This window comes from Coffea arabica, chromosome 2c (genome assembly GCF_036785885.1).
Source record: "Coffea arabica cultivar ET-39 chromosome 2c, Coffea Arabica ET-39 HiFi, whole genome shotgun sequence".
NCBI classification, from domain to species: domain Eukaryota; kingdom Viridiplantae; phylum Streptophyta; class Magnoliopsida; order Gentianales; family Rubiaceae; genus Coffea; species Coffea arabica.
The window spans coordinates 28,171,148-28,188,441 of NC_092312.1; the positions used below are offsets into that span (position 1 = coordinate 28,171,148).

The following is a 17,294-nucleotide window of genomic DNA, read 5'->3' on the forward strand; positions in this document are numbered from 1 at the left end:
GGAACAGAAATTTGTGCTATATTACAATCAAGAGTTGTGGAAAAAATAGAGAAGCTAAAGTATTTACAAAAGGAGCATGAAGAATTGGAAGTGAAACATGCCAGATTGAAGCAAAAATATGAAGTTGTACACATTAAAAATGTTGTTTTGCAAGTTGAGAAACGAGATTTGCAACAAAAGCTAACCAATATGCAAGGTAGGCACTGTTCTCGAAAGTCAACATGGAGAAGAGTACTAATTCTTATGCTTGTGGTAGCTTTCACTAGCTACATTTGCTCTAGTTGGTCAAAAAAGAGGATGAAGAAGAATACAGTATATCTACCATAGAATATTGTAGGGAAATGAAAACTAATGTAATTCGAAATGTTCTTGCCTATTCTTGCATTAATGAATTATAGAACAAAGTTAACATATCATTGTTGTCATCCATACAAAAAGCTGACAAAATCCCCAAAAGCCAGTCCACAGAACAAAAGGCTGGCAAAATATATCCCAAAAATTTCATTAAGAGCAAACCATTTACCAAGTTTCACAAAATGCTAGTGGATAACACATTCTTATGTACGCGAAACTTGCGAGAGACCAGTTTTAGATCTTTGAGTAGAGAAAACAGTATCTCCAAATCTATGCTTCATCACCTGAACCTATGTTGTGTTTAAATATCATTAAATAGAAATTGTATTCAATCATATAATGCCTATTACAAAAATCTACTAGTTGACTAACCACTCGGGTATTAGACAAAGTTGGATTGCTTTTCCTAGTTGTAGAAGCAGTAGCACTTGAGGTTGTAGTGTGTCTTTTAGATCTAGGAGTAGTAGGAGTATTCTCAGCAACTCTATCACCAATAGTACTTTTCATATTTGTGCACTATATATTATTGAAAACAATAGATTAGCAACTGATGATTAATATTAATGCTAAAACAATATTTCTTACCACTTCAGCTACTGGTGATGTACTGGGAGATGTAGTATGTGTAACATGATATGCTTCATTGGGAATGAATGTCTTTGCATTTGAGCAACCCAATCCATTCCAAAGGCCTATCCCAGAAAGAAGTCCATTGTTAGCAGCGCTCTTCCTACCTCGGCCTTTTCCTCTACCCCTACCATTCATGTTGCTTCTCCCTCTGCCCCTAACATCCCTTCCAATTCCAGCAACACCCCTTTCATGCCCCCCTGCACTAGTAGTTGGTGCAGCAGTTCTTTCTTCTCTCTAATGAGGACCAGTAGTCCCCTTGCAAAATGGAAAGAGCTGTTGTTAGATCAAAATTAAAGCCAAATAATGGTCAAAAAAGAAGTTGAAGTTAAAGTTCATACCTGACCAGTAGTTGATTTCCTCTGCTTTATGAGTACATAACCATAATTTTTGCATCTTCTTACGTTGTGATTTGTATGATCACAATTACTGCAATGAATTGGTATACCCCTTTTTGACAACTTTCCTGAAGTAAGTTCCTTATCTAGCCCTCTTCTCCTAACCTTTTTAGGTGTACTAGGGGCAATTTTTATGCGAGATGGTTCTATAAGGTCAGAAGTGCTGTTCACCTAAATATTCTTGTCTGGTATAGGCATAATAACTCCCTGATATGCTCTTTTGTAACTCTTTGCTGAATAATAGTGATCAAGAAATTGGTATGGGTCCTTATTATTTTGAATGAGACCAGTACATACATGTACACAAGGTATTCCAGTCATTTCCCATTCACAGCAGGTGCATGTCCTATCATTTGCATTAACAACAAATGTTCCACTAATATTGCTCATCTCATACACTAGCCTATTAGCAATATTGCATCAAACTCAACCACCTCTCTTCAAGTTTTTGAGCAATACGTGGACAAATATGAGATTTCACCTTAGATATCCACTTTATCTTTTCTTGAAATTTGCACATTATTTGTCTCCTAATGGTTTCAAACATGGTTAGTACAGCTTCATGCCTAGCATCCTTAATGTATTGGTTATAACTCTCACATATATTGTTGTTCAATAAATTACACTTAGACCTCAAGGAAAATGTGTGTTTGGCCCATAGGTTTGTTGGAATGGCTGTCATCTATGCATGTGCCTTGGTGACACTAGCTGTAGCTCTCTCTTTTTTGCTTCAAACTGGTTGGGCACATAGGCTCTTGTAACTACCCAAATGATGTCCCTCAGCTGCTTATCTTTGAATTTTAGTTTGAAATAGGCATATAAATGCCTAACACAAAGCCTGTATTCAACTTTAGCGTACTTAATGCAATCAACTAGTCCCTGACAAAGAACATGTAAACCAATGAATGAGTACATTGCTAATTAGTAAATAAATACAGAATGCAAAAAATAAGTTAAAGTAATACTGACCTTTTGCCTGTCCAAGAGGAATACCCAACTTTTTTCAAATGGAGTGCCAATAGCATCAGTTAAAATATCCAAAAATCAACTCCAGTCATCTTTGCATTCGGACTTTGCAAGAGCCATTGCAATTGGAAACATTTGGTTGTTACTATCTCTACCAATAGCAGCCATTAGATGGCCTCCCATAGCTTCTTTCAAATGACAAGCATTCAACCTAATTATAGGCCTACAACCATGGATGAAGCCTTCTTTTTGTGCAGCAAATATGATGAACATCCTCTTAAGTATTGGGTTGAGGTACATAGCAGACCTCTCAGTCACCAAAAGAGCCATCGAACTTGGGTTTCTTTGCAAAATGGTTGCACAATAATCTCTTAAATGAGCATATTGGTCTGAGTGTGACACTTTGATTGCCTCAATAGCTAAGTTCTTAGCTCTATACACTTGAAATGTTGAGCATTAACTTTAAACTTTTTCTTAACAAATTTCTTGAAACCTACCACATCAATCTTTGGATGGTTAGCTATATCACCTAGTAAAAGTCTTTGACAACCACCTTGAATTTGCATTTCCATTTTGATAGGACCAAGGGAATTCATGTGGCTCACCTTTAACTAACTTAATCTGAAGTGTAGTACTGCTGGCACTTAGGAGATCAGTGTTGCATACACCTTCCATCCACACACCTTATTGCATATCACTATAGCCTTGTTTTTGTCATTTTTTTTTTAAAAAAATTTAACCTCAAAACCAAGTTTTATGGAGAACATCCTAATTGCAACTCTAAAGTCATATATATTGGCGAATACCTGTCCAACCTCTAACTTAGGATTCTCCATATCTTTTTCCATATTAAATTTCAGAGATTCCTTTTCCATTTGCTCACCCTCGGATGAGTCATAGGCAGCTTTCTCCATATTATTATCACTGACATTATCAGCCTCAATCATTTTTCCTTTCCCTTTTAACTGAACATACTGATCATATTCTTCACCAATCAGCTGTCTATACTTAACATAATATGATTCCTGAAAATGACGTGCCCCTATATTTACTTTTTTTTCATCTATTGGGTCACATGCATCACTCAATACATCTTCATCTAGAAATAATTCAAAATCAGAATTTTGTTTAGAATCACTAGCCTTATGCTCATAATCTTCACCCCTATATGTAGCATCTGAACTATCACTATCATCCTCCTCATTTTCACAATCGGATTATCATTTGGTTGCTCAAAATTATCACCCACAAGGATCTTATCAGCGTCATTAACTATTGGATGCAATTTACCTACATAAAGATCTATACTATGATTTCTGCTCATCTCAAACATTTTTAGTACAATCTGGTCACTATTAACTAATACTAATCCAACCTCCAAATCAATACCACCTATCCTATAGTACACAGGGGCCTCTTCGGTAATACCCAAACCTCTCAAACCATTCCTTAACTGAAATAGTGAACATAAATCAAGATCTATATCCTCAAAATTATCCACATTTTCACCCACATACTCCAACACTGGTTTCCTAACAAAATGGCCTTCATGATGCACACTTATTACGTACGTTTGGAAAGCCATTATTCTATTAAAAAAAATGCCAAAACGATATGCAAATCAAGAAAATTTACCAACCAGTTCACACCTTCGTACACACAAAAAACCTTAAATAGTGACATACACAATAAAAAATTAATTCAAATATTAAATAAAAGGACAATTTCAGTCCTGAGATTAATTATTGTAAGTCTAGAAAATTTATCAACCAGTTCATACCTTAGTACACAAAAAAACCCTAAACAGTGGCATACACAATAAAAAATTAATTCAAATCTTAAATAAGGGACAATTTTTTAGTTACCAATTATCATTTTTAGTAAAATATTTCACAGTTAGATTGCTAACAAAAAGCATGACATCTATGGACCACATCCTCAAACAACAAAGTTTGTCGGTCAAATTGACTATGCCATTGTATAAAACCATATAAAAATGAAAAAATGTATTTTTCATCCAACAAAGGTCCCAATAATGTGTGTACTAACCTCAAAAAATCTATACTTTATTTCTTCCAAAAGCTTTGAACTTTCAGTAGCAAACAAAAAAGGCAACAAAATTGGTGCCACTTAGAAGACCGTCAGATGACTACCATCCACTCACTTTTCATTCCTTCTTTGCAAACTATACTAGTAATTGCATGAGATCTCAACTACGGTTTGACTACAGTTGATCAGAAAAGAGAAAGGGAAAGGTCGTTGGGTATTCTTTCTTTCCTTTGAAATTCTCTTGCTTTTTCTTTGCAAAATGAACCAGCAACATCGGGCATCCCAATTCCACCAAGGGTATTTTGGAAAAATTATTTGTACCCAAACCGAATTCATGGGCAATTTTGTCTATCCGGCATTTTTTTAGGGATACCACTATCATTTACCTTTTAGTCCTCAACTCCATTACCAGTTCAATGCTTTGACTAGCAGTCAAGGTGACAAAGTGTCAAAAAGTTAAAGTTAAAGGTAAAGTGAAAATCACTATAAACCTTATGGGAAGTTTTAGTGATTTTTCCAAAATTTAATGCTCGTTTCAAAGAATGGGACAGTGTCAATCATAAAATTATCACCTAGATTACTTATACCTCTATGCTTGCTATTAATCACTTTTTCAAGTGATTTGACACTACAAAGGGCGTTTGGAACTTCTTATCTGATCGCTATATTACTACCGATATCTCTCGACAGTACCAACTTTTCCTTTGATTACATACTATGAAACAACAGTTTGGACAATCCGTTCAGGATTTTTACTTTGACATGGTCTATTTTTTGGATGATATTACTAAATTTGAACCCCGATGAGACTATCTTAGTGAAGCAGAAAAATTCTATGCCTATAGCTATTCTCATTGCCTTATTCAGTTCCTCATGGCCTTGCTTGACGAGTTTGACTCCACTCGAACTGGTATTCTCAATAGAAAGCCACCACCTTCCCTTGATGCTGCTCTCAAGGACCTGATGTCTAAAGAGACTCGTAGGCATATAACTGATCCATGCATTACTGAAACAGTCCTTGTTGCTCCTCGTCAAACTAGTTTGGCATCTCAACCACCTGTAACTTCTACTTCTAAATCAACTATTGAGTGCAAGTATTGTCATCATCTAGGTCATACCATTTCTAAGTGCCACAAGGAGTCAAGGACAGCATACTTGGAACTCTTCTCCTTACACTATAGCTGCCACTAATGTCACCAACCCTCTTGCTAAGTCTACTGCTGCCATACCTTCTGGACCTACATCTCCCACTACTCCTTCTGCTCTTTCTATTGCTAATTTGGAGGCAATTGTTTCTCAAGTTCTTGCTCGCACTACTTAACCTTTTGCTAGTGCATTTTTTGCCACGCTAAGTACCTCTTCATACTCATTGATTCTGGGTGTTGTAACTATATGACATATAACTCTGACATTTTCTATTCAAAATCCTTACCTTCACAACCTATCTTCCATTTCCATAACTGATGGTTCTATTATACCTATTACGCATACTTGTACTATCTCATCTAATCACAATTCTCTATCTGATGTCTATTTTGTTTCTCAATTGTCTCTCAATCTTCTTTCTGTTGACCAATTATGTGACTTTGATCTTCACTTGTTTCTTTCATGTTCGTTGTCTTTTCCTGGATCTGATGAAAACAACTATTGGGACCGAGCGTAAGATTGGACGACTGTTCAAATTGACATCTCTTTGTCTTCCACCTTCTTATGCAGTTGCTGCTTTCATTATGTTCATATGGCATTCCAGATCAGGTTATCCCTTTCCTATTAGATTAAAATCCTTAATTTATAATGCTAGATTAGGAATTGTCAAGTCTGAATCTTTTGAGTGTATGCCATGTCAATTGGCCAAACAACCTACTTTATCCTTTGATAAGAGTGATTTTCATGCTTTAGCACATTTTGATTTGTTCTATTCTATCTAGAGTCCAGCTCTAGTTCCCACTTTATTATTTTTATTGATGATTTTTCTCGATATATGTGGATCTATCTCTTAAAATCCTGTTCTGAACTACTCTCCATTTTTAATGAATTTAATGCAATGGTGTAAATTTAGTTCTCTAAAACTGTAAAGTTTTTTAGATGTGATACTGCTTATGAATACATCTCTGGTGATTTTAAGACTATACTAATCTCTCAAAACACCTTACCTCGTATTTATCTTGTCTGGACATTTCTCAACAAATGGTAGAGTTGAATGCAAACACCGTCACATTTTAGATACCATTTAGTCTCTATTCATTTTGCATATTTACTAGAACCATTTTGGGGTAAGGCTACTCTTACTAATGCCTATATTATTAATTAGTCCATCTCTTATTCTTTTTCGAAACATAAATCTTTATATGAAGCACTGTTTGGTACCATTTCTAATTACTCCCATCTCAAAGTCTTTTGATATGCATGTTTTATGCTTCTTCACCCTCATGAATGATCCAAATTATAGCCTTATGCTCGCCTTTGTTATTTTCTTGGGTATGGGATTGCTCATAAAGGCTATAGATATTATGATACAATTTCTCATAGATTGTGTATTTCTCGCAATGTCATTTTTTGGAAGCATAAATTCTTCTTTGCTATCCCTCAAACTACTTTACCTTCCTCTTTCCCATCACCATATTTTACAAATTCTTCTGTTGACCTATTTCATCAGTGTTTCTCCAATGAATGTACTTCTCTAGTTTCAAAACAGTCCTCTATGGTTCCTGATGAGTTGCCTTCTTCGGTGGATCCATTAGCTACTCTTCCTCGTCGATATCCTTCTCAAGTAAGAACTCAACCAATCTACTCCTTTTGTGAAACTTCCTCTAATCTATTGTGACAGAAAGTTATGCAAGAAGAGTTAGATGCTTTGCTCGCACCTCATACTTGGGATTTGGTTGACTTGCCTCTTGGCAAAACTGCTATTGGGTTTAAATAAGTTTACAAAATCAAAACTCATTATGATGTACCTGTTGAGTGTTACAAAGCTTGTCTTGTTGCTAAAGGCTACAATTAGGAGTATTGTATTGAATATAAGGAAACTTTTGCTCTAGTTGCTTGTCTTACAGCTGTTCGTACTCTTATTACTATTGCTGTTGTTCTACGTTGGTTGCTTTTTCACTTCAAATAGGTGTGAAGAATGCATTTCTTAATTGTGATCTTGTTGATAAAGTTTATACGAAACCATCTCCTGGTTTTCCTCATCCCCCTCACAACGTCTGTAATCTTGGTCGGGTCTTGTATGGACTTAAACAAGTTCTTCGAGTTTGGCTTGCCAAGTTTAATTCTACACTTGTTAAATTGGATTTGACAGGTTGTCGAAACCTGTACAATAATAAAAATAAACCTAATTGCCAATTAAAATAACCAAAATCCGATTCCAAATACTGGAGCAGGGACTCTAGGTGTGCAATGAGTTACTTGATTCACCCTGTTCCCGAAGAGTTTGCTTGATTCGATATACCTGAATGGGATGACTTTTTCACAAATAATTATTAATTTGTAGACAGGGCAAGTAGGGTCGTATCCTCAGGGACTGGGGGTATTTGTCTCTTTCAAAATCCAAAAGTAACACGGGGGTATTTTTGTATAAATGATGACAATCAAAGAAATTTAAATAATAATAAATAGCTAACTAGAAATTAAATAACAATTCACTAAAATTAGAGTAATAATAATTAAAAATCTAGCCAAGAAATAAATTCAGCAATGGTTCATCTAATTGATCATCGATACACAAGTAATTCCAATTACTTATTAATAAATATGTTATAACTGCCAAACAAGTGATGAGACAGTCAATCTCTCCTTACTTTGTCGCTGATTAAGGTACGCCCGTTAAGTACGCCCTATTCTAATCAAATAACGCATTACCAGGGTTATTTCAGATTAGCTTGCGTATTCCCCTAACACAAATCCAATCATGCCAGTTGTCACTGTTTTAAGGCAATTAAATAATTACGGATTTAATACTCTAATTGACAATAGATTACCAAATCAATTAATTATCCGGATCCAAGACAATCAATTAATTAAATAATCATAAGTACTGCAATCAATGAATATGCGAATACCAATAAATAAAAGGAAAATATAAAATTAAATCAATCTCATAAGCGAACCAAAGTCTCCATTATTTCTTAATTAGAGAAGGGAATTTAGTACATCCCCAATGTGAAAGACCCACACGAAATCGAAGCAAGAGTTGCGGCCATCAATTGGAAAATGGACAAATTCAATTCGTTCTATTCAATAAAAAAAGCAAGCTGCAGGAGGAGGTAATTGATTGTTTTTACTTTTCCTGACATACGGAGGAAAAAAAAACTATTAAGAGCTAAAAAGAAGAAAAGTCAAAAGCTCTCCTCTTTGCTCCTGAGTCCTGACATGCGTAGAATGAAAAGCAAAAAGAGGTCCAAGGAAAAGTCAACAAAAAACCAAACCAAGGTAATGCTCATCCTCTGCTATATCTAATTTTCTATCTAATGCCTAATCTAATCTCATCCCCCATCTCCAACTGTGCGGTGGCTTTTTTGCCCTCCAAGGAATAATGAAGACTCTCCGTCCACAGTCTTTGCAGCAATTACCAAAATGGGCATAAGTTTTTCTTTTCCAAAAATGCCCCTGAGGTAATCTGTGTTACTTGGGTTCCTTTCTTGTCAAATTGGCACTTGATATCATACTTTTGTTCTATTCCTTGAAATAAATATAAAATACCGAAAGTGAATAGAATTTAACAATTAATCCACATCGGGTCAGGTAATAGAGAAAATTAATAATAAAATAAATGATAAAATTGCAACCTATCAGGATTTTGCATCTAGTTCTCATATTCTGCCCTTTTTCTACACTACACTACAACTGGTACCATCTTGATACTTTCCTATGTTAATAATATGGTTCATCACTGGTGATGATTTGGAAGTGATTCAACAACTCAAGCAATCTTTGAGTTAACAATTTGAAATAAAGGACCCTGGATTTCTTAATTACTTCTTAGGTCATGAGGTTTCTTAGGATACCAATGGCTATTACTTATTCCAGGCAAAATATGCTTATGATCTCTTGACTTCTATTAGTTTGACAAACAACAAAATTACTTCTACTCCAATTGAAGTGAATACTCATCTTACTCCCATGGATGGTATATTATTGGATGATCCTACGCAATATCACGGATTGGTTGGTATTCTTATCTGACTAACTATTACTTGACCTGATATTGCTTATGCTACTCATATCATTGATCAATTCATGAGCGCTCCTCGTTCTGCTCATTATGTTGCAATTCTTAGAATTCTTCGCTATGTCAAATGCACCTTTTTCATGGACTTTATTTTTTGGCTCATTCATCTCTTGGACTCCATGCCTACTATGATACTGATTGGACTATCAATCTTACTGATTGTCATTCCACTATTGGGTTTTGCTTCTTTTTAGGTAATTTTTTAATTTTTCTGATGTAGTAAGAAATAACTAGTTACTGCCCGCTCTGGTTTTCAAACTGAATATTGAGTTTTAGCTGATACTTCCAGGAGTTAGGCTTTGTTTGATAATCTAATTCAGTATTTAAACTCAATAGATTCATATTTTAACATATTCATACCATTTGATAAACAAAAATTGAATATCTGAATTAATTAAATGACACTAAATTTTCTAGACAAAACTTACTCCCAAAATTAAGTGATAACTTATTCACTTATTACTGAATGTAATATGTACTCAAATGTATTAGATTTAATACTTAACAACTCAATAATTTAATGAATTCAAATTTTAGATTTTAGATTTCAGACTGCCAAATTATCAAATGCACCCTTAGTTTGCTTTCATTGGTTACTTGAAAATATGGGTGTTCCTCATTCTTCTCCTAATACCATTCATTATGATAACCACAATGCTACGCACAACAATGTTTTCCATGAGCGCACCAAACAAATAGAGATTAATTGTCATTTTGTGCAACAATATCTTGTTTGTGATATTTTAAGCCAATTTTCAATTCGTTCATCGGACCAAATTGTTGATATTTACACAAAAGTACTATGTCCTGGTCGCTTCCAAGATCTTGTGTGCAAACTCAAATTGGTTTCCTTGCAACAACCTTGAGTTTAAGAGGAATGTTAATGTAAATAGAATATTTTATTGTATCAATTAGTAACTACATGTATCAATTAGGATCATACCTTGTAAAATATTAGTCTAGGTTCAATTGGTGTCAGCTTATATAATATTAATCAAGGTTCATTCTGTACAAACTATAAAGATAGGCATTATATTATAAAAATCATCGATTCAGTAAGCATTTTCCTCTCAAATAATTCCTTCAGCAATCATAATCCGAAGCATGCTACGACTCCATAACTTTTCAGCCGATGTCCAAGGTGGAAAATAAACTATGTAAATTAATTATATAGTTTATATTGACTAATAAAGTTTTTCAATATGTGTACAAGAACATTAATCATGTTATACCAGCTAGAAAAAAAAACAGAATCAATTACAAATCAAGTACAATGTCTTTTTTTTTTTTACAAAGTTTTAACGGCCTGCACACCATTGTTCTCCCTTTTCCCCTGAGAAGTAAGGCCATTTTTCCTGCCTTTTCTGTTTCCTAATTTAAGTTTCACTTTATGGTTATTCCTGATTGAGTGTCTTCTTGAAAGCTCCAACCATTGGTAGGAAAAGGATATCACTGTTGAAAACATCATCACACATTTGGAAAGATTTACTTGTTGCTCTAGATTTTAGGTTTGATCTCTCATTTCTTAAAGCATTTTGTCAGATTTCAATGGCTCAAAGAATCATGACTGTTGTGAGAATATTGAGCTCTCAAATATTCAGTGCAGGCCTAGTTTCCTTTAGTTCTGAATTTGTTTTGAATATGTTAGTATTTCTTAAATTTTTAAAATCCCTTTTTTAATAAATGTAAGCTCATTTTAATCTTGATGTGCAAACTTATTCTTGTGCCACCAATATTTCGAAAATCGTTTACCATTTCTTATTAGTTGTTACAATGAATTTAGCATATACATATGCTTTTTGTCAAAATCCCATCATTTCAAAATCTAGAAGGGGAACTTCTAAAATAAATTACCTGCTACCATTTTTTCCCCCTTATTGGCTTTGTATTCATAATCAGAAAGCGTTCAGTTAGCTGGAATTTGGTAATTTGCCTTTGGAATTAAAGGGATTTCCATTTTCTCCTAGGCACTCCTCAAATTGCATACCAAAAGCGCAGAGGTGGAACAAAACCTACGATTAATTCGTACAACAATTCTGGAATAAGTTGCCCACTTCCGGAAAAATGAAATGTTGAATTGCCTATTTTCAAATTGACATGCAAAATAAATTTAAAAAAATGGCATGCATAAAATATTCTACCATTTAGCACAAAGATTATTGTTTCATGACTCATGAGAAATATATTACAAATAGCACACGAAAATGGCGGAGATAATTGCCCAAATATAGTTGAAGAAATAAATACAAAGCGTGATACTGACTAAAATTTTCGCCCTGAAGTATTCAACAGCATCTTTCAGGCTGACCTCCAAACCTTTTTGCCTTGTCGTTGGATGCTGTGTAGTTTGTGGGTTGATGAGGTTGCCATTGTTTGGCATTCTGCTGCACATGGGACAATGCAAAATTAAGGCAAACACAAATAAAGCACAGGTAATGAAAACGCAAACGTAAATTCAAATGCTTGAAAATGTACGAGATTACATTGCTTAATATCTATTGTAAATTGTGCCTTTTTACGAGTTTTGATAAAACTAGAAAAAGTGGAAATTTGAAAAAAAAATGTCGCCTCAGCCAAGTTGTGTGCAAAATTATGAGTTGAAGTTCGAATGTAAGCTGCGCCTTCGGATTGTTATCTACATTTCTCAGTCATCAAGAACCACAGAATTTGGAACTCGGCTGAATGGACTAGCCAAAATTTGCCCAGAAAGATTTAAAATATCAAGAAGGAAAGACGTGTACAGGCAATTGGTGGAGTCTGCCTATGGTTTTGAACAAAGGTTGTTTATTCTTTTTTGGTACTTATATGAGCAGAAGAAGAGTTGAATTCTCAAAAAGGAAATTATGGTACTTTTGTTGTAATAACTGTTTATAAAAATGCATTTTGCATAGCAGCTTCCTCATCCCATTCAGGACCTTCAGTCCACTTATTATTTGGTACCAAAAATAATGAAACTTGAAGAAAATACTAGAAAGGCAAAGCACTATATTATTCGACAATCCTAGCTTTCCTCAATTATTCAAAACAACAATTCAACTAGAAAAATTAATGCCATGGCCTAAAGGCTCACTAAATTCTTCTTCTTGAAGCCTTCAATAGTATCCTTTAGGCTCTCCTCCAAAGGAATGAACTCTACTCCCAAAGCTTTTGCCTTCTCATTGGACACTGAGTAGTCTGGATTAATGAGGATGCTATCATGTGAAAACCTGCAGCAGGTCAACCACTAAAAAAATTAAGTAATACTAAAACGTAACCTAGAAAGTTTAATTTAAAATCTTAGGGTAAAAGGCAATAAGAAAATGCTCAATTCCTTAGGGTCCATTGCGTTCTCCTACATAAAACTTTTCAAGTTTTTCATGCTCAATTCCTTTCATTTTAACCAATTAGCCTAGTAAAATCTTTTCAATGAAGTTTGGATTCAATTATATGAATGTTTTCTAGATATATAATTTTGTTTAAACCTTATCAGTGCATGGTCTGAGAGTTGATGAAATAGCCAATGCAAAAAAAAAAAAAAAAAAAAAAAAGGGTTCCTTTGAATGGTGTCTTCTACATGAACCGGCTCATTCCTTTTCATATCTTAATATGTCTACTGCACATTTTCTATTCCATCAAACAGTGAAATCATAAAAGTCACCAAATTTAGTGAACCTAATCCTACAAGTAATCGAATTATAAAAGAATTCTGAATAACGGGTTCTTTCGGGAGGACAAGACTCCAAAGATACATAATTCTGAAATTTTGGTTGAATTAATTAGGATTCGAAGAGATGAAAAGATGTGATATATCCCGGAGTTTTGTAAGTGCAATCTGAATATGACATAACTGAGATAGAAAAAGAGACTCACTTGTCTGGAAATTGATGAGTAGGATAAAGTTCTTGCAAAATCTTGATCACCTGAGAGGTGTGTGCAGCTCTCTCAACAAGACAGTATCTTCCACTTGCAGAAGGGTTTTCAAAGGCAAGAACATGTGCATAGGCAACATCTCTAACATCAACCCAATTAAAAGTTGCATAAGGAAATGATTCGTCTCCTGCATTCAGAAGTTTGGGAAATTAACTTTTCACCATAAACACGACAGCCTTAGCTTTGAAACAAGCATAAAAATGTAGATGGAGAAAAATCCATGCTCCGAACTGCCATTTTACTTTATCAACATGGGTGAAAATATACAGTTTACTTCATTAATCATGCATGAAGATGCAGCAGGTGATATAAAAAAAATGGGAGATGTGGAAAGAGTCAAACCTAAGCCATTTTGGATCCTTAGTTTCATTGTTAAATGGAAAAGCAAGAGATCAAAATGCTCATTGACTTCTTTCTGATCAGAAAGTTTAGAGCATGATGAGGCCAACCATAAGCAACAAAGGTCAACAGACTAGTCGAAATTGCTCATAAAGAAACAGATATATTTCCAAGAGTACCATTTAGTAGGTTCAGGATCAATTGCACACTTATATTGATAGAAGGCTGCAAGTGAGGACCAACTATCCATGATGGATGAATTGTAATCATTTCAATGCCATGCTCCTTCGAGAAGTTCCATGCAGCAGTCTCTGCCAACGTTCTCGAAAGTATATACCAGAGCTACAAGACAACAATGTGTCATCAGATGCTACCAGAGAAGCATGAAATTGATTTGATCTTGTTGGCACAAAAAAACGCGCACAACAATGTGGAAGCAATGTTAACACATATAGACATACGTGGGAAAAGAAGGAGAACAAACACACAAACAAATATTCAATAATTCCTTCAGATCATGATCAAGGAACTATGGGATTCATAAGTAGAAAATGTCAACACCCTCCTCAGTTTAGGCCTATTGATCAGTGAGATTAAGAATGAAAGCATAAACAATTTGAATTTCTGCTCGTAAGCCATGCTAATGACTTCTGAGAAGAAGTTCCCTGCTATTTTCCTAGCATCAATGCTACAAGCCTACATATTGTGCTTATGTCGCTGATTTCAGGTTCAATAATAAGTTGTTCTTTCTTGAAAGTAGTCATTCTATCTTCTTGTCGCTGATTAGTCCACACTTTTATTTTTCTCCATCACCGAAGGTTTTCTTTTTTTTCTCGTCAATGAAGTTGTTATAAGTTGTTCACTAAACCAAGAACAAGAAGGCGATTGACCACTTTGGTCCGCTTTTGAACACTGACTAGACCAACATCATTCTCTTCCTACCAAAAGACCATCAATAACAGAAAATTAAAAACAAAACGAATGTAGCATTTCAGTTTTTACTGGAAGGAGATGTTCTCTTACTCACCTTGCGCTCTACACTGTATGAAGCCTCTGAAAACCAACTTTCATCAACTACAACACCATTCTTCAACTCTCGGTTGTATGCAATTGAGGCCATAGAAGATGTTACTACTACTCTTTTGACAGATGAAACTCTTGCACATGATTGTAGCACATTCAGAGTTCCCTTTACCGCAGGGTCCAACAATTCTGCCTAAGAAATGAAGATAGAAATACTAGTCATTGAAGGCAATTAACTACAATATAATGTTACGTTCCCCTCAAGAATCGTCAGACAAGCATTCATGCTACTGCACATTCAATGGAGGTCTAAAACTTTTTCATTCTATTTTAGCTCTTCACACGGTAGCAGAAATTTAAATCAAATTGAAGATGCAAGCCCAGGAAAAGTATTGCTTAAACAAGTTTGAAATTCGGTCATCGATATACTGTCTTTCCATACAAACATCTCCAGAAAGATAAGTACATTGAATAGAAAGAAGAGAAAACGAAAATAAAAGACGAAACAAAGAAAAGGAGAGATGCTCGTATGACTCCGCGAAAAGACATCAGTTTGAAATACGAGTGCTGAAAATTGTGGCAAATCACTGAATTGGTTTGGAAAAATTATCTCAAAGCGATTCCTATGTGCTTATGCGCGAGGGAGTGTCTGGTTCAGCAAATAACTGCAACTGAAACTCGTGGCAGGTTATTTAATATCCCAAAAGCTACATTTTTAGGAACAGAAAAGGATAGTAACTTAAATAAAGTAGAAGGTATATTCACGGAAAGATGTTAGTAGACTGGAAATGAAATGGATTAGCAGTTGCTCAATATCTATTATCTATTTTCCTGTTGCCGAATAACTTTTAAATAAGAATGGTTCATGCACCTAAAATTATCATCTTTACTAGTCTTGTAGATAGAATGATTGCTGGAATGCTGCATTTAAGTAAGTTGACAAACCAGAATGACACCTCTACATGAAGAAGAAACAACAGGAAAACTACTCCCTCTTTCTGACTGTCCAACTAGCAAGCGAATTAAAATATATTTATCTGCAGAATTGTCAATTAGTCGGTGCTTGGAAGATGTTGAACTTGACATCAAATCAACAAGCTATAAACTGCCTAAATGTTGAAGATCCTCCTGATTCGCACTCAAGGCTAACGTTACAAGATTATTGAAGTTCAATTTACAGGAAATAGTATTATCATTTAAAGAGCAGAGTAATAATGCCCTAATAAACTTGCATCATAGGAAATAACAACTGGGATCATAATTAAAGTAATTCAGTTAGCATGTCAACATGCAATCGTATATATAGGACTATTAGATTTTGTTGACAATAGAGAATCTTTAATTATACCTCTGGGTCACTAACTACAGGTTTGAGTGGATATGCAGTAAGGAAAACACCTTCACATCCATCAACCATTTCATCAAATGATCCATCTTTCATCAAGTCAGCAGCAAACAAGTGAAGCCTTTCTTTAGCTCCATCAAGTGAAATCAAATGTTCCATCTTGTCTGGGTCATCTGAGGCATCAAGTAAACAAGCAATGTTTAGCAATTGCCAATAGAAATTATTCTAGGAGATAAGACAAAAAAAATCACATATTAACTAATCTATGAATGACCCTATATTTTCTAAATTCAAGGCTCTAACTGGATGCTTGTTATCTTAAACATGTTTTTCATCACTTTTTTATCTCGTATTCGCTCTTTTCAATACACTAGTTACAGCAAAAAATTTCGATCAACACCCCGAAAACAACTATCCAGACAAACTTCTGAGTAAATCTTTTCCATGAACTTATCAAAAGGTTACACCTGCAATCGTTTCGAGCATTTCTTAGACCAAGTATCCAAATCTTACTAACGGAGCCAACCCTTGTTAACTATAAAAATCTATCTACTTATAAATAACAAGCAGAACAGCAACCAAATCTGATGTGATATAAGAATCATAGATTAGAGATGAGCAAATTTAACTTACTGAGGTCACGAACGGAAGCTTTAACAGTGTAACCACACTCAAGCAGCATCTTCACCAGCCATGAAGCTACGTACCCTGACGCTCCCGTCACACAAACCACCTTCCCTGCTCCGCTCATTCTGTCTGTGATTGTAAACGTGTGAGTTTATTGTGTTTAACTTTGTAATTTTGTAGTTGTATAGCCTATTGAGCTGTATATATAGGTGTAGAGTGGCAGTTGAAGTCTTGGAATGACAAAGAAATCATCAACCTCGTTCTTTGCTAATGAAATTGATCATTATGCATGAGGTGTGGCTTTGTTCGTGTGGGTTTTCATTAACAGCCAAAACTATTACGTGTGGCTTTGTCCATGTGGATTTTTGTACAGGGTAATCTTTCCCCTACTTGGCTATAAATGAAGTGTAAATAAAGTGGGTATGTGATG

At 34.9% G+C, this 17,294-nt stretch overlaps 1 protein-coding gene across 1 annotated transcript; it reads right to left on the minus strand.

Annotated features, from left to right (window-relative positions):
• Nucleotides 1-12,481: 12,481 nt before the first annotated feature.
• Nucleotides 12,482-17,066, minus strand: LOC113727117 (phenylacetaldehyde reductase-like). Its single transcript, XM_027251120.2, has 6 exons — nt 16,871-17,066; nt 16,241-16,410; nt 14,897-15,085; nt 14,049-14,211; nt 13,471-13,657; nt 12,482-12,827 (listed from the first exon to the last, which is right to left on the minus strand). The coding sequence occupies exons 1-6, from the start codon at nt 16,986-16,988 to the stop codon at nt 12,680-12,682; spliced, it is 975 nt and encodes a 324-aa protein (XP_027106921.2). The 5' UTR covers nt 16,989-17,066; the 3' UTR covers nt 12,482-12,679.
• Nucleotides 17,067-17,294: the final 228 nt, after the last annotated feature.